General features: G+C 41.6%; 1 protein-coding gene across 2 annotated transcripts in view; it reads left to right on the forward strand.

Annotated features, from left to right (window-relative positions):
- The window catches only part of LOC131104474 (beta-1,3-galactosyltransferase 1-like), an 84122-nt gene extending 66966 nt beyond the window's left edge, over positions 1–17156 (forward strand). For both annotated transcript variants that reach the window (XM_058051700.1, XM_058051701.1), the window contains one exon: positions 14518–17156. In XM_058051700.1, coding sequence (XP_057907683.1) covers positions 14755–15741 — 987 coding nt within the window. In that variant the 5' untranslated portion in view covers positions 14518–14754 and the 3' untranslated portion in view covers positions 15742–17156. The remainder of the gene's footprint in view (positions 1–14517) is intronic.
- The last annotated feature ends 1859 nt before the right edge of the window (positions 17157–19015 follow it).

The following is a 19015-nucleotide window of genomic DNA, read 5'->3' on the forward strand; positions in this document are numbered from 1 at the left end:
TAGTTTGATTCTACATAGTGAAATGCTATATATAAAGGACAAAAGGACATTTAACGTCATGGAGCCGTACTGAATAAATAAAGGACATGATTGTAGCGTAACTGTGTTAGTTCGCAAAGAACTACAGTCACCCGGTGATGACATCATAGAAGGGGGACGGATTATTTCCGGTTCTGGTTTACGTTTTGTATTAAAGACGGTGTCAAAGAAGTGAGGGACAATTTCGGCACAACTTTTCATCAAAAAACGAGGGTGTGATGTCTAATGGAATTAATTTTTGTCATCTTTTGGTTAGAACATGGTACCCGCTGACTTGTCTTCTCGTCCTCACCTGTTTGAGTAGTACACATTGTGTTCCCCAGCTGGAGGTGCTGAAGCTGCAGGTCGTCAGCTGGAAATGTGTGTGTGTGTGTGTGTGAGAGAGAGAGAGAGAGAGAGAGACACACACAAAATAAGGACGCTGCATGTGGTATCAACTCAGGATCAAAAGCGTAACCAGCAACAGCACAAGCTTGGACAACCAGCTGTGTCGACACTGGTGTGTGTGTGCGTCAGGACCTCTGTGAGCATTTCATCCCAAAAAAAGAACAACAGAGGACACCTGAGTGCTGTTTGGGTCGTGCCTGCAGTTTGCATTTCCCTGCTGCATGACTGTTGCCCCTAGGTTGTACGTTATCTGGACAGGCGTAGTTGTCAGTGCTTGGCTACATAATGGGATGTGTTCAGCCTGTTCATGTCGGTCCTGTCTGCCTGCGCCAAGATGCTGTTCTGATAACTGCTTAATCCTCGATAGCTCAACAGCAGTGCAAAAGTCAGCCAGTAGACAACAGCTTCTGTATGCACATGTGGGCGGGTGTCAACTTGAAAGAAAATGGGTCATTTCTGTCAGTGAGTGACTGTGTTGAATCTACTAGAGGCCCGTTTTAGTGATTTTATTTGGACAAGCAAAACTGCCAATGACAGCAAAGGTCTTTAGTAGGGATGTTGCCAGCATTGAATTGATTGAAATCACATACATGCAGTGTAAATGTTTAAATGTACTACTGGCTAATGTAGACAAGAGCTACTCATTTTGGTAACATTTATTTTAATAATTAATTTCAACATGCCTGTTTTACAAGAACATCAACAAAATGCTGCTATCCACAAGTCTCTATTTCTAGTTCATTCATTCATTCATTTTCTACCACTTTTCCTCACAAGGGTCACGGGGGTGCTGGAGCCTATCCCATCTGTCTTCAGGCGAGAGGCGGGGTACACCCTGGACTGGTCGCCAGCCAATCACAGGGCACATATAGACAAACAACCATTCACACCCACATTCATACCTATGGACAATTTGGAGTCGCCAATTAACCTAGCATGTTTTTGGAATGTGGGAGGAAACCGGAATACCCGGAGAAAACCCACACATGCACGGGGAGAACATGCAAACTCCACACAGAGATGGCCGAGGGTGGAATTGAACTTCGGTCTCCTAGCTGGGAGGCCTGTGTGCTAACCACTTGTCCGCCATGCAGCAAAATAGGAACTAATGGAACTTATAGGAACTTGTTCCGCTTATCCTCACAAGGGTGAGCTGGAGCCTATCCCAGGGAGCGAGGCGGGGTACACCCTGGACTGGTCGCCAGCCAATCACAGGGCACATATAGACAAACAACCATTCACACTCACATTCATACCTATGGACAATTTGGAGTGGCCAATTAACCTAGCATGTTTTTGGAATGTGGGAGGAAACCGGAGTACCCGGAGAAAACCCACGCATGCAAACTCCACACAGAGATGGCCAAGGGTGGAATTGAACCCTGATCTCCTAGCTGTGAGGTCTGCGCGCTAACCACTCGACCGCCGTGCCGCCCTCTATTTCTAGTTTCTCATGTTATTAACTGTAAAGCTGGATGAAAAGCAGGTTTATCCACCTCTGCTTGGTCCCTCCAGCCGCCTCCGCTGCTTTCTGAAGCGCAGATGCAGCCCACTCTGTCTTCTGTACCCGGAGTGGAGATACAATATCAGTGTGATATCAATCTGCATGACAAGTGCGAGTTGGGAAGAAGTGACAAACTAAGAAGTTTTTTCTGTCCGTCATATCGGACAAGCAATGGCAATTTCGTATGTTATCAATGTAACATTATTAAAATTTCCCTTCAATGCGTAACATTCTGCACAAAAACATGAATGACGTATACATAACTACATTTTTGGGATTGGGTGTTCAGGTGGAAAAACGTATGATTTTGGAAAAAGCACGATGGAGTGAGGGAGCTATGTATCTAGCGAGGGACGACCGTAGGAACATTAGGAAGACGATGACTGTATCCATGTACATTTAACTTAATTGCCTCAGGGAACGCTTTAAACATATTTATAGTCGTACATTCTCAGTTTTACAGAGGTTATTTTTATACAAGCAAAACTGCATATTGTGTGTTTGATTAGTGTGGTAATCAAATCATTTTATTAATATTCATGACTCTCTTCTCGTTCTTCTCCAAGGCACTAAACTGGCCCCATGCAGATACTTCCTGTAAGGCTGTTAGTTATATTTAGCATGCCTATAAAGATGTACAGTGCCTGGACCTGGGCTGCTTTAGCTTCCCACTGACTAAAGCCCCATGACCTTCCACATCCAGATCAATGGAGGTTATTACCGCCATGTTCCCCACTATTAATCTCAACTGTTCAATACCTTTTCTTCCCTACAGTTGTGCTTTAGCAGAAATACGCTACCTACTTTGCTTCTTCTCTTCAAATAGCATCACATAAAGGTAATAACCACATTCATTCTTGGGTGCTGGTCTTGTCCCAGTGGTATTACCATAATTCTGCTGCCTACTGGGGGACCTGTCTCCACTTACCGAGCCAGAATATTGTGTAACATCTGCGGCAGCCAATGGGACGGTGGGATATATTACCTACATGGATCACATTGTCATTTCCAATTTATGGAGATGCTTAGTATTCAATGTGTAGGTCTACACACGCTGACTAAGCTCCGTCTCCTTCGTCTAACCACCGTATTCTCCACTTGTTTTATACTGAGCCAAGCACCTGATGGGTGGGAGTCTTTTTTTGCAAGTTTATAGAAAACAACTTTAGTTTCAACTTCTATTGTGGATTATGATGCCCTTTGAGGCAACAATCACTTCTGTGAAGAAAAGTTTCTACTTGGCTCCCGACTGATCTGCCCCAGTCAGGTTCGAGCTCAGATGATCACTGAAGTGGAGACGGAGCGTCAGGCCCCTTTGTACAGCTGCCAAATTTGTTGCCCGCTATTGATATCCCATTTCCTCTGTCAGTCCTAATCTGCTTTGCATTCTGAAGCTTTGCACTAAGCCCACCGTGTCCAGCCCATGGCCTGTAATGCTTTCTATGCCACTGGCAGCGCTTATCCTCCGTAATAACGGCAGCTGTACCCATTCAAGAAACAAATACCTGCCAGTGTCACAACAATGGCATTTTAATTGTTCCTTACTCATACCCTCACATTAGGAAGGATGCTAACTCGCTTGGCCGTTCCTGTTAAGTTCCTCACAAATTAATTCCTCCTTTGAATGCTCAGAACACGGCACAATGGTTTTAACACTTGGCATAAGATTGGGCCAAAGAGGATCAAACGCTGCACACAGAAACAATGTATTTCCTCCAACCTCCTGTTGACTATTTGCCAAATTTAACAGCAGGGGTCTGAGATAATGCCTGGAATTATACGCTCGGGCTATTAGATCCATATACACATTGTTTTACAAAGGTTTACGTTTATTATTTACCGTCATTTACAATGTGTAAACCACTATGTTTTTCTTCAACTTTGAACTTTGAACCACACGCACAACCATTCATTCATTCATTCATTTTCTACTGCTTTTCCTCACGAGGGTCGCGGGGGTGCTGGAGCCTATCCCAGCTGTCTTTGGGCGAGAGGCAGGGTACACCCTGGACTGGTGGCCAGCCAATCACAGGGCACATATAGACAAACAACCATTCACACTCACATTCATACCTATGGACAATTTGGAGTCGCCAATTAACCTAGCATGTTTTTGGAATGTGGGAGGAAACCGGAGTACCCGGAGAAAACCCACACATGCACGGGGAGAACATGCAAACTCCACACAGAGATGGCCGAGGGTGGAATTGAACTTCGGTCTCCTAGCTGTGAGGCCTGTGTGCTAACCACTTGTCCGCCATGCAGCAAAATGGGAACTTATTCTTGTTCCGCTTATCCTCACAAGGGTGAGCTGGAGCCTATCCCAGGGAGCGAGGCGGGGTACACCCTGGACTGGTCGCCAGCCAATCACAGGGCACATATAGACAAACAACCATTCACACTCACATTCATACCTATGGACAATTTGGAGTCGCCAATTAACCTAGCATGTTTTTGGAATGTGGGAGGAAACCGGAGTACCCGGAGAAAACCCACGCATGCACGGGGAGAACATGCAAACTCCACACAGAGATGACCGACGGTGGAGTCGAACCCTGGTCCTCTTAGCTGTGAGGTCTGCGCGCTAACCACTCGACCGCCGTGCCGCCACAACCAAAACTTTAAATTATTGTTATTTATTCTAAATGATTTAAATTATTTATACAAATTACTGTTTACGCTGTACATTATTGTTCATATTTGATGTAATCTATTTATTCTCCAGATTATTATTTATTATTACACGGGAGCCAGGCAACAACATTTCGTTGGCAATTTCACTGCTGTGTTATTGTGCAATGACAATAAAGAATGTCTATGTCTAATTTGGACATCTCCTTTATCATTTAAAAACGGTGCCACTCAATATAAGAGTTATGGTGTCATGACACTGGCGATTCCAGCCACAAATCATCACCTAACTACGACTAATACAGCTAAAGTTACCTCTTTTTGGTCACATTTTGTCTCTTTTTTTATTAGCTCTAGGTGCCTTTTAGTGGTCTTTTTATATTTCCACGGTTTTGGTTGGGTTGGGTAATACCAAGGATTCAGCGGGGGTGGGGGAGGGTACACTACCAGATGATTAAACATGCTAATGTTTTGCCTGCAAATGATATAAATAAAGAAAATGAACAAGATGTTAATGCAAGATTATGTATATTTTTATTAAGTCGGAATGATGTGATTATATTCGGGGGATTATATTGGTTGGATCTGATTACTGCGGGGGTCGTGACCCCCTTTACCCCTCCCACCACCCCTTCCCGCCTGGGAAAGAGTGACTTATTTTCTACATTTCCGTATACAACAACAAACAGTTCCCTTTCTCCCTGAGTTATTTTTGTTGTTGTTGAATCATACTGTAATCACAGGTCACATAGAATCATGTATTTGGGTGGAAATTTTCAGCTTTATATAAATCACAAGCCATGAAAACTGCAGTGATGGACGCCCCCCCATTCCCCCACACCCCCTGTTTTCCCCTGCCAGTCATTAAATCTGCAATATTGAACCAGGCAATGTGGTTGTAAGATGTCAGCCTGGAGTTCACCGCATGATTTATTTACCCTCTGATGCGTCTGTCCTCCACGCTCGTGCACGGTATGCACCAAATGGCATAGACGTTACAATCTATCCAAACACCTCTGTTCCTCCCTCTTATGTGCATGCGGCATCATCAGCCCCCCCTGAGCAAGGTCACTCCACACTGTGCTAATGACTGCAATCAATTATGTGGGGCAACATGAGACAAGGCTGAACCTCCCACATCTCTTGTCTCCGCCGTTAAGCTTTTTTCCCGACTTATTGAGGTCACCTGATCACAGTGACAATCGAGCAGAACACTTGGAATGATGGCAAAATCTATAATTGATTTCTGTAATGTGCCATTTCAAGTGATTAATCACTATTGTGCGCTGAATATGGCCCATTGTCTATGAATTGTGTGCTGCAATATTCATTACTATCTATACAGTAATCCCTCATTTATCGCCATTAATTAGTTCCAGACTTGACCGTGATGAATGAATTTCCACATAGTGGGATTCCTTCTTTATAGAAGAAACATTTTGTATTTATGGCACAGAAACCCTGTTTACGATATTCAAAATAGGGTTTAATAACATTATTAGAGCCCTCTAGACAGGAAATAACACCCACATAGTCATCTTTACACTTGCATTACCCCATTTAGTACATATAATTTCAGAGAATAAGGTATTTAAGACATAAATAGAACTCATGCTTGTGTGTGTTGCAGTAAATGTGTGGAAGACAGGAAGTGACTTCAGGGTTTCAGTGGCTTGTCGCCCATGTTGTTATTATTTATGATTATTCATTCATTCATTTTCTACCGCTTAAACTCGTGAGGGTCGCAGGTGTGCTGGAGCCTATCCCAGCTGTCTTCAGACGAGAGGCGGGGTACACCCTGGACTGGTCGCCAGCCAATCACAAACAAACAACCATTCATGATTATTATGATGATTGTTAGAATCATCTGGGATGTTTGTCATTGTGATTCTTACAACACGGGGTCATGCTGCAACATAAGGTGATGATCGTGATGATCGCTCATGAATGGCATAACATAATTCATAATGTCGCCTACAGAGAACATACTAACTCCTTATTTCTAAAATCACAAATACTTAAACTTGCTGATGTAGTTAATTTTCAAACAGCTAAAATAATGCATAAGGCTAAAAACAACGAATTACCTAAAAATGTCATCCAATACTTCTCTACAAGAGAGGAGAAATATGATCTCAGGGAAGAACTACATTTGAAACACTTATATGCTAGGACTACGTTAAAAAGCCATAGCATTTCAGTATGTGGAATCAAACTATGGAATGGATTGAGTAAGGACCTCAAACAATGCACAATGATGAGCCAATTCAAGAAACAATACAAGCAGTTGATGTTTGCTAAATACAAGGATGAAGAGTCTTGAACCAGTCATGATGTGCTATATATATCACTATATTGACACTTACTATGGTACCCATTATGTCATTGTATGGTCATATCACCTTGTACTTCGGTACGAGGTACATTATTAAAAAAAAAAAAACCTTAAACTGTATTATGGAAAGCAGGAAGTGAACAAATGTAACAGTTACTGATTGTAAAAGTACCAGATGGAGGGGTAGGATTTAATAAGCTTTGCTTCTTCCTACTCCTTTTGGACATGTGGAACTGTGAACTGATTATGTGATGCATTCAATTGTAATCTGATGCATGTTCAAATGAAATAAAACCATTACCATTACCATAACATTGCGCTTTAGGGTCATGTCATGGTATCTCTGTGCATTCCAAAAAGACCTGTGTACCTTGTCCATCACATAGGCCTACCCATATCATAATCCCACTGTCACCATGGGCCAATCCATCCACAACACAGGTGCATTTTATTGATGGCATTTTGAATGCACAGTGATTTATTGTGGCCTCCTTAAGGCACATCTGTGTAATAATCATGCTATCTAATCAGGATCTTGGTATGACACACCTGGGAGGTGATGACTTATGAATTATGAATGCTTATTTACACAGATGTAGAAGTTACTTTTTCGGAAAAAAAAAAGTTTTCTCTCGTCAGCATATTGAGCAGCTTCAAGTATTCCATCGTTAATGTTACCTTTGTTGTGAGAATGACTGCTGCCATCAGTTATATTTTGCCTGAAATAACACTTACAGGTATTGTACATAGCAGATGGGACAGCACAAAGTTGTTTTATACGATCTCATTCAATTCTAAAGTGGTCCTATTAATACCGTGAAGAAGAAAAACAACATTGTCCAATAATGATGAGAAATAAGCTTTTACTCAATTATACGGGAGAGCCAGAGGCTTTACACAAAGTCATCACTGAAAAGGGATTGTTGCTTGTTTTTTCAAAAGTTAATGTTGCCGCCTTTGGCCTGCAGCTTTTCATCCAGAACCTCATTGTGGTTGCTGCATGTTTCAGTACTCAAAAAAGACATAAAAGCAGTCACAAATAATGGCAGTGCACTTTGTATTTCCTGTGCCTTTTATCAGTTACACAATTTAATTGTGAAGCTTCGCCACACAGGCATGTCCGGTTTGCATGTACAATAAATATATTATTAGTGTGAACATTTTGCTGTAAATGTCACCACCAACAACCAGCTAGTTTATAGTTTATTACAACTGCAAGCAAAAGGGCATCCGGGCTCAAATTCTATTGTTCATTGCCGAGAGGAAAGGCCATGTTGGGCTGTGCTGCAGAAACCGAAAAGAGCTTGGTGATGATTTAGGATATGACGTCAACCACTGGACTTTAAAGTGGAGGTGCACTCTAAACCTGATTACTTTTTGCAGTCTTCAATCATTCATTCATTCATTTTCAACCGCTTATCCTCACAAGGGCGGCGGAGGGTGCTGGAGCCCATCCCAGCCAATCACATGGCACATATAGACAAACAACCATTCACACTCACATTCATACCTATGGACAATTTGGAGTCGCCAATTAACCTAGCATGTTTTTGGAATGTGGGAGGAAACCGGAGTACCCGGAGAAAACCCACGCATGCACGGGGAGAACATGCAAACTCCACACAGAGATGGCCGAGGGTGGAATTGAACTCTGGTCTCCTAGCTGTGAGGTCTGCGCGCTAACCACTCGTCCACCGTGCAGCCCCGAAAACACAATTTGATACTGTTAAAATAACTCAGATCAATTGAGGATCTAGAAAGGGTTATAATGCCATTTCTAAAGCTTTGGGACTCCAGCAAACTACAGTGAGAGCCATTATCCGCAAATGTCAAAAACATGTGGGAACCTTCAAAGAACCAAAAATACCCCAAGAGCATTTTATGTCATCATGAGTATGAAGTGCAAATATTACTAATTATTCAATCGTGTTAATACTTCATTTGTCAGGTCTGTGGGGCGGGGCCTCAGAAGGAGTTTTATCACCCCCATTTCACGGAGGGATTCTATATAAGTAGTAAAGTAAAAGGTGCTGAGGATGGTCAAACCACAAAGCATTTAGTGGGTTTAACTCCCACACAAAAGGAGACGTTCATGAATATTCATGCGCGGGTAGAACATGCAAACTCCACACAGAGATGGCCGAGGCTGGAATCGAACCTGGGTGTTTAAGCTGTGTGGCCTGTGTGCTAACCACTTGTCCAGTGTGTTCAATCAATCAATTGTAAATTCATGGAAAATAGTGACATTTTTATATCATAACTAAATTAATGTTTTTTTCATGTGGAGTCATTTGGCCCCATATCTATGGTCCAGCTTTTTGATTGGGCAGTAATGATCGTTATTGGATGTTCCTTTACTTCATCAGTATTATTTGTGGAGCAGAAATTGGGTGTTTATTTGCAAACGGCACATCAACATCAATTGTAAATCATTTTACAGGATGCAATAAATGTAATCCCTCGTTTATCACCATTAATTGGATCCAAACCTGACCCTGATAAGTGGAGTTCTGCAAAGTAGGATGCCATGTTTATACAGTAAACCTCGGATATATCGGACTCGTACATATCGGAAATTTGCTCACAACGGACAGATTTTTCTGTAATGCATTTCCAATAAAAATTCATTGCATATATCGGATTTTTTATAACGGATTTCGCCCATTTCGGACAAAATCTCCAGTCCCGTTCCAATGCATTTCCATTAAATTTCCCTCGCATATATCGGATGGCCGCATCGTGGCACTCCGATTCGCCGAATCGTGACAGGCCGCTATACGACGTCTTTTGCAGCGTTGCCTGCGCGTCCAGGTACATTGGAAACATAGTCAAGGAAGTGCCTTTTTATAACGGATAAAGTCCGATTTACGCATATACCGGATATAAATCCGATATATGAGTAAAACTGACATTTTCCGGTATACGCATATAACGGATTTTGCTTATATCGGACAAAACCAGTGGGAACAATTGAATCCGATATATCCGAGGTTTACTGTATATTAAATATTTTTTGTATTTAGAGCTTAGAAAACCTGTGTACGACCGTCTAAATATGGGTTTTAATTAGGGCTGTCAATCGATTAAAATATTTGATCATGATTAATCGCATTTTTGTCCATAGTTAACTCACAATTAATCGCAGATGGAAATAAGTTTTTATCTATAATAAGTAAGGAGAAATCTCTTTGTGGTAAATGATTCGATGTGTAGCTACAACGATAATTACATCAAATTTTATGTAAAGGGGATATTATTTTGGGAACTTTGGGCCATTATTTAAAAAAATACAGTCAGCAAAATACTTTTTTTTTTTAAAGGTTTTATAATAAGGTACACAAAATTATACACCGGAAACTACAGTATGTCATCAAACAAGAAAAAAATCAAATGTTATTCAAAAGTCATTTTATCATCACTGTACTTCAAAAATGTAAGATATTCTATGTAAGACATAGAATAGAAGATCCTTGTAAAGATCTCTGCTGGTTGTGAGAACGTATCAAGCAGAGATCAACAGAGAAGTGATCTTCCCTGAAGGCTTTATCAAGGAAACATGCTGGTGGAGCATTTATGGAAGATAAAACATTACCAGAAATCATTATTGCTCTTTTCATTCCATCAAAAGAGATTGCAATTTCAGTTCAGCAACATTCTGCTTTGGATACTAGAAAAAAAAGTCTCAGCTTACTCCAATTAGATTTCAGAGCTTTGTCTTTTTAAATATTCAATATATTTCACTTAAGCCTTAGTTGTAGGCGTCGGCCACTTAGTTTACAAGACTCATTGCTAATGGAGGTGCCCCCCCCCCAGGCTGATGGGTGACTCCTAATTTCAGTGAAATAAAGCCGGTCCCCAGATTACAGAGAGAGGGGACATTTTAGGCATGGCAGGCATTAATGTTTGCTTCCATTTTTAGTATGTTGATGCCCCTTGTATTCTACAAATGTGCATACCGACACACCGAAGTGATCATGTGGCGTCTTCCTTCAGCGTGAAGCGTAATGGAGCAGCTGCCACTGCAGCAGGGCTCAGCGTGAGCTTGCTAAATTGACTTCCTAGAGTTATGCAGAGAAGGGCTTTACGTTCCAAACAATTCTGCTCTTAATGGTTCATTTCTCTTTCTTCACTCTACTGCAGGGGTCTCAAACACGCGGCCCAAATGTGGCCCGCAGGACACTAGTTTGAGGCCCCCGCCTTGATATGAAAGTTTAATGTTAGTGCGGCCCGCGCAAGTTTGATATGGATGCTGTATGGTATCATGTACCCAGAAAAAATTATTACGTTTGATTAATGTTCATGTTAAAGGTTAAATAACTGTTAATAGTTATCCTCCCTATCCGTGTGGAAGTGGTAAGTTTTGGGCTATTTAAGTTTAAAGGAAATAACTTGAAGGCTACTGTTTAGGTCGCTAGCTCTCTAGTTTGCGAGTTAGCATGTGTCTCAAGACCCTGCAGTTGCGCAATATGTTGTAAATAAAAAGAGTATAAATGTGACTATAGTCGTGTTTTGTCATGTCTACAGGGCTCTAATAATGCTTTGTTAATTTTAATCTGAAAAAAATAATTTGTCTACCCACCAACTATATGTGGTTTCTTAAGTTTTTATTATTTGCCGTTTTATTATATTTATTTATTTATTACAGATTGATTGATTTTCTTTATTCTTGATTTGTTTATTTATTTTTCATCTTATTTTGTGTAGAAAAATAAAAATTAAGATATTTGAGAACAGTGGAATGTTTTATCAGAGCTTTTCTTGTAGAAAATTGGAACCAAAGCAAAGTTTTTTTTTATTTTTTTTGTTTTTAATAAATGCGTTTTTTTGGTTTTTTTTGGAAAACCTGATGCGGCCCAGTGGCCCCCAAGTAAATTGAGTTTGAGACCCCTGCTCTACTGGCATGGCAGCACGGTGGATGAGTAGTTAACATGTTGGCGACACAGTCAGGAGATCGGGAAGACTTAAGTTCGAATCACCGCTGTGTGGCTTTTGCTTGTCCTCATGTTCTTTTCAAAATGTGTTTGTCCAGTCGTGACACGACTGGAGGATATCAGCTATTCTGGTCTCTTGACAAGTGCTTAGCGCATAATCATTTTGGAGGACGAAAGTAATGCCAGGTTTGGAAGAAATTTACATACAGGAGGAGCGGAGTGAGAGGAAGCAAGGTCAAAGAAAGAAGATAAACATAATGATTTAGCCATTCTGTCGTGGGGGGAATCGTTGCAGGAAGTGGAGATTGGGATTGTCTGAAAAGACTCGTGTCAATAAGTGAGAGTAAAATTTCTGAGCTGGCGGACTCCAAAGGGAGCAAAAACAAGGAATGAGTTGAGTGTGTGAAATGGAATGGCAAACTGGCAAAAAACAATGAGAACGAGATTGAGATAAAGATGGAGCGAGAGGTGGTGAAAGACATAAAGACAGCTCAAGCACCAAGTGGTGTGTTGAATGAGCGAGTGATTGAGAAGATGACGAGGAGGTGTGGAAAAGCAAGCCCTGATGAGATGAATACTGCTGGGCCGTGAGATTGAAGACTATGCTTCAGAGAGAAAAGGAGAGCCGGGATGGGGGCAAAGGGAGATAGCAAAAAGAAGGGGGAGGGGGGGGGGGGGGGGTGGAATAGCAGAAAAGTCCTGATGAAAAGAAGCTCCAAGCCCCCACAAGACATGGCAAATTCCTGAGCCTGATGAAATGACGAGCTACTTTTATCTCAGCCCTGCCATCTTCCAGCAGCACGCTAGCAGCATCTTTGCTCATTTCACACACGCAGGATCCCTAATAGGATCTTTATGCTTTTTTTGTACATCATCAAATATAGTTTTCTGTCTTGTGTCCCACAAGTTCTGAAGCTGCCTCGTGCTGTCGCTGAGAAAATAGGTTTTTGTTTGCGTTTGAAGTGTTTTTAACCAAAAATGAGTACAGTAATCCCTCCTTTATTGCTTCCAGGCCCGACCGTGATAAGTGAATCATTCATTTATTCATTCATCGCTTATCCTCGCGAGGGTCGCAGGGGTGCTGGAGCCTATCCCAGCTGTCTTTGGGGGAGACTGGTCGCCAGCCAATCACAGGGCACATATAGACAAACAACCATTCACACTCACATTCATACCTATGGACAATTTGGAGTCGCCAATTAACCTAGCATGTTTTTGGAATGTGGGAGGAAACCGGAGTACCCGGAGAAAACCCACGCATGCACGGGGAGAACATGCAAACTCCACACAGAGATGGCCGAGGGTGAATTGAACTCAGGTCTTTTAGCTGTGAGGCCTGGCGCTAACCACTCTGTTTCCGTGCAGCACAAGTGAATTAAGGATTCCTTATTTGTAAATCGAACATTTTCAAGTTTGAGCATAGAAAACCTGTTTAAATATTGTTTTAACATTATTAGAGCCCTCTAAAGATGAACTAACACCCCTATAGTTACCTATAGTATAGTTATAGTTACACAAACAAAAACATAGATTAGATTATAGATTTAAAAAAAAACAACAACAAAACAACAACAAAAAAACTAAAAAAAAACCTTAAACTGTATTATAGAAAGCAGGAAGTGAACAAACTAACTACAAACTATATTGACACTTACTATGGTACCCATTATGTCATTGTATGGTCATATCACCTTGTACTTCGGTATGAGGTGCATTATTTAAAAAAAAACAAAAAAAACCTTAAACTGTATTATGGAAAGCAGGAAGTGAGCAAATGTAACAGTTACTGATTGTAAAAGTACCAGATGGAGGGGTAGGATTTAATAAGCTTTGCTTCTTCCTACTCCTTTCGGACATGTGGAACTGTGAACTGATTATGGGATGCATTCAATTGTAATCTGATGCATGTTCAAATGAAATAAAACCATTGTATATTACCATATAATGGGAGTAAACAAGCCATTTAAGACTTGGGCGTGTCACTGTAAATGTGTTCCCCAGGGGAGCTGAGTGGCAGGTGGACAGGAAGTGGTTCAAAAGTAGCCATTTTTTATGTTTAAGGATGTTTAAATGTGATTATTGTTCCTGTTGTGAGATAATGAAAAGCTGATGATGGTTACAGTGACACCTATTGACGAGTGTAGAATACTACACCTCATTCATCTTTGAACGTGTATTTTGAATGCCTTACATGTATTTTAGTTGACTAGAATAATTAAGTTATCTATTTTATATTTAGCCTCTTTAATACATCCTCCCCCCCGGAGGGGGTCTGGCAATGTGTCCAATTAGAGCTGTGATTCTAAAAGTTGCTAAAATTACCACTGCAGCGCCAGTCCGACTAATGAAGCAGCGTCTAATTAAAGCATGTCCACATGCTCGGTGCAATCTGACTTTGAGGTGTGGAAGCGAGGTAGTGAAGATGTGAGACTGGGATGGTTTAAACGAGACCAGGGGACTGGAGGAATAATAATCATTTGCCCTGTTAGAGACGTTCTCTTTGCTAACCGCTCGGAGTCTTAAGTACGGAGGTTGGAGTTGATGCAAATCAGCTGGTCGTGGAGAGATTTCGATTTCTTTCCACCGCAGAGCACGTAATCGCCGGTCGAAAAAAAAAGTGTCATTGCTTGTATTATATTGTTACAGATTTGGCTGCCGCTGACTGCCTGTTTTTTCCTATCTGATTCTAGATGCCGCCAGCAAGGGTGTTGTGAGGAGTAATGGGACGCAGTAAGACCTCGGCCATGATAAGAAATCCCTGCAACGTTTCTTTTCAGTCCCAGCACCAGGTAGTAAAAGAGTCCGTTGTTTAGAATTGATGCCTCCTGCGAGGGGGTCGGGGGCAGCCTCAAGCCGTACCCATGGAGGAGCGGTGTCTGTGTTTTGGATGCTGCCAGCGCTGGTAAATCCACCAAACGTGAACAGAGATGCCTTCTAAGGTCTCCTGTTTGTATTTGCTGACTGTGGTTTGCTGGGCCAGCGCTCTGTGGTACCTGAGTGTGTCCCGCCCGTCCACGTCCTATGTGGGCCAGATGAATATTCCCATACGCAAGTCGCCCAAGCTGAACAAGAACGCTACCTTCAGCAACTACCGCACGCGGTCGCTTAATCCGCACGACTTCGGTTACATCATCAATGAAGCCAGGAAGTGCCAATCCGAGCCGCCGTTCCTTGTTATTCTTATAAGCACCACTCACAAGGAATTCGACGCACGCCAGGCCATCAGAGAAACGTGGGGCGATGAAAGCACTTTTCCGGACGTACGTGTCGTGACGCTGTTCTTGTTAGGACGCAGCACCGATGGCGTCCTCAACCAGATGGTAGAACAAGAAAGCCAGATCTTTCATGACGTTGTAGTTGAAGATTTCATTGACTCGTACCACAACCTGACGCTGAAGACACTCATGGGTATGCGTTGGGTCGCCACCTATTGCTCCAAAGCCCAATATGTTCTCAAGACGGACAGTGACATCTTTGTCAACATGGAGAACCTCATCTACAACCTACTGAAGCCCACCACAAAACCCCGGAGGAGATATTTCACTGGTTATGTCATCAACGGTGGACCAATCAGAGACATGCGGAGCAAGTGGTACATGCCGAGAGATTTATACCCGGACAGCAAGTACCCGCCGTTCTGTTCTGGAACTGGCTACATCTTCTCCGCAGATGTAGCCGAGCTCATATACCAAACTTCACTGCACACCAGGCTGCTGCACTTGGAGGACGTTTACGTCGGGGTGTGCCTGCGTAAGCTAGGTATCCACCCCTTCCAGAACAGCGGTTTCAACCACTGGAAAATGGCTTACAGTCTGTGCCGCTACCGCCGAGTGGTCACCGTCCACCAGATCTCCCCGGAAGAGATGCACCGTATTTGGAACGACATGACCAGCAAGAAGCATCTTAAATGTTAGCAGGAATCTGCATTAGCACGACTCCGTGAGTCAAGGTGCTATTGATTGACCTTCGATGCTCTGCTTTTTCCAACGCGGGCAAAACATTGTACGGCACAAAGCCGAGTATCGACGGACCATTCAGTGTTTTGTCCAAAAGCTGATTGCTTTGCCCGAGGTTTTATTAGCACAAACCAAACGTGCTCGACTGTATCCTCCTTCATTTCAAGTATATATACAATATTCACACACATTATTCACAGTGTTTTCAAGTGCATATGACCTTATGGTATAAAGACACTTTTTAAAAATAAGTGCAAAAGCATTTGGGTTGATTTAAAATGAATGTTAATTATGCATATTTAGTTTTACAAAAGCCATGTTTCCACCGAGTTTCAGGTTTATCTGTTGACCACTGACTACAACTCAACCGTTTATATACCCATGTAACCACGCCATTGACATCGGTAACCCAAAAAAAAGGTTATAAGGAACAGAATCGATACGTTTACATTTTCATCTGAAAGGAACGGAAATGTAAATGAACCAAACAGAGCTGATTGGTGGAAACAGGGCAGTACAGCAACATGCCTATATACATAAAAACCATGTATGAACAAGCCGTTTGCCTATGTATGATGTAAAATATCCAAGCATACATATTTTCTTATCATTGATCAAAGTTTAAAAAAAAAAAAGGTATCAAAGAATCTGCTGTGTGAGTCTTATTTGTTTTGTGTCCTGTGCAGCAGAATATGTTCTATTACTTGAACATAAAAAAAACAGATGTAGTGTCAAAGCAGTGGAATAGTGTACTAAAAAAGTGCCAGATTGAATAAAAACCATTTTATAACACCTTAGATTTGCATGTATTACTTTTAATACAAAGAATTTATATGTTGTTTTTAAAAATGCATTTAATACAATGAAATATTATAAAGATGGTGGAATTTAGGTGTTTTTTGCACAATTGTTTGGAGGTGTTTTTTTTTTTTTTTTCAATGAGATTAACCAAGCTGCTGACAATGTAATCGAACTCAGTTCTCCAGTTGTTGTATTCCAAATAAGCACACACAGCAGTTGTTGCTTTGTACATGTTGTGGACGCTTAATGGGGCAACATTATGGTTTATTACTTCATCATAAAACCGGTCCTGTGTGGCTTCTAACTGCTTAATTTTGTTTATTTCTGCAGCAGTGACATGCGGGGAGGTTCATGGCTGGTGAGGCAATGACTCCTTTGGAGTTAATAAAATTAATTTTAATTCACTTTTGTTTAAAAAAAAAAAAAAAAGCATACAGTGGTGTGAAAAAGTGATTTCTTTTTTTTTTTTTGCTTAAATGTTTCAGATCATCAAACTAATTGAAATCAATGAAAACACAATTTCATTCATTTTCTACCGCTTTTTCAGGTTGCTGGAACCTATCCCAGCTGTCTTCGGGTCGAGAGGCGGGGTACACCCTGGACTGGTCGCCAGCCAATCACAGGGCACATATAGACAAACAACCATTCACACTCACATTCATACCTATGGACAATTTGGAGTCACCAATTAACCTAGCATGTTTTTGGAATGTGGGAGGAAACCGGAGTACCCGGAGAAAAACCCACGCATGCACGGGGAGAACATGCAAACTCCACACAGAGATGGCCAAGAGTGGAATTGAACTCAGGTCTTTGAGCTGTGAGGCCTGGCGCTAACCACTCTGTTTCCGTGCAGCACAAGTGAATTAAGGATTCCTTATTTGTAAATCGAACATTTTCAAGATAGAGCATAGAAAACCTGTTTAAATATTATTTTAACATTATTAGAGCCCTCTAAAATGAACTAACACCCCTATAGTCTAGTAACCTAGCATGTTTTTGGAATGTGGGAGGAAACCGGAGTACCCGGAGAAAACCCACACATGCACGGGAAGAACATGCAAACTCCACACAGAGATAGCCGAGGGTGGAATTGAACTCGGGTCACCTAGCTGTGAGGTCTGCGCGCTAACCACTAGACCACCGTGCAGCCCCGAAAACACAATTTGATACTGTTAAAATAACTCAGATCAATTGAATGTCTGGAAATGGTTATAATGCCATTTCTAAAGCTTTGGGACTCCAGCAAACTACAGTGAGAGCCATTATCCGCAAATGTCAAAAACATGTGGGAACCTTCAAATAGCATTTTATGTCATCATGAGTATGAAGTGCAAATATTACTAATTATTCAATCGTGTTAATACTTCATTTGTCAGGTCTGTGAGGCGGGGCCTCAGAAGGAGTTTTATCACCCCTCATTTCACGGAGGGATTCTATATAAGCAGTAAAGTAAAAGGTGCTGAGGATGGTCAAACCACAAAGCATTTAGTGGGTTTAACTCACATTCATGAATATTCATGACTTTCCTGTAAGCTGCAGCACCTCATAACCAAGCAAGACGGTCAAGTACAGCTGTAAACATTCCCATTCCCAAAAAAGAGCACGGGAATGCAGGGCTTGGATTTAAAACCACAGCTTGCTTAAAGGCGCAGGCTAGACCTTGTGTGGCATTGTAACCCAATTAGATTGTGTAAAGACTAGAGGCATTTTTTAATCCTGCATAATCTGCTGAATCTCCTGAAAAGCACAGTTTTGGAGCCCAGATATTCATATTCTTATGCATATTCTTTCACTAGTAACAAACTCTTTTATGACTTTTTGTTCAACACACAAAGAAATATAGTTATTTTACTGATTCCAAAATAAAAAGGTGTACTCATGCTTGGATTTAGTTTAAAAGAAGAGAAAGGAGCTTCTGTTACATTCCAGTATATTCTGCCTGGGAAACATCTTTGATGTTCTAGCCCATAGTGATGATTGAAGAGAGTTGGAAATGAGAGTCCTTTTTTATTGGCTCTCATGTTAGGATGTGCTGCATGAAGCACAAAAACTCCCACTTGTGACGATCTCCAGGCTATGAAGGAGCGTTTTCATTCAAGCATGAGGAGCTGAATATTTGAATAATTTCAACACCTGAATTGCTTCACGGTGTCTTCTGATTTCACGTGGTTACGACAACGACGGTTCTACAAATGTCTTCTGTATGCTGCCCATACAACAGGAAGTCTGATGTTTTGTTTTAAAAATGACGATTTCTGGGATTTTTGACCAATTCCAGAGCTCGTACTTCAAGGAATCCTGTCCTATGTTTTCAACTTTTTAGATTTATTTATGTTTAAAATGTGGTGGCACGGAGGTCGAGTGGTTAGCGCACAGACCTCACAGCTAGGACACCAGGGTTCAATTCCACCCTCGGCCATCTCTGTGT

Source organism: Doryrhamphus excisus, chromosome 16 (assembly GCF_030265055.1).
Source record: "Doryrhamphus excisus isolate RoL2022-K1 chromosome 16, RoL_Dexc_1.0, whole genome shotgun sequence".
NCBI lineage: Eukaryota > Metazoa > Chordata > Actinopteri > Syngnathiformes > Syngnathidae > Doryrhamphus > Doryrhamphus excisus.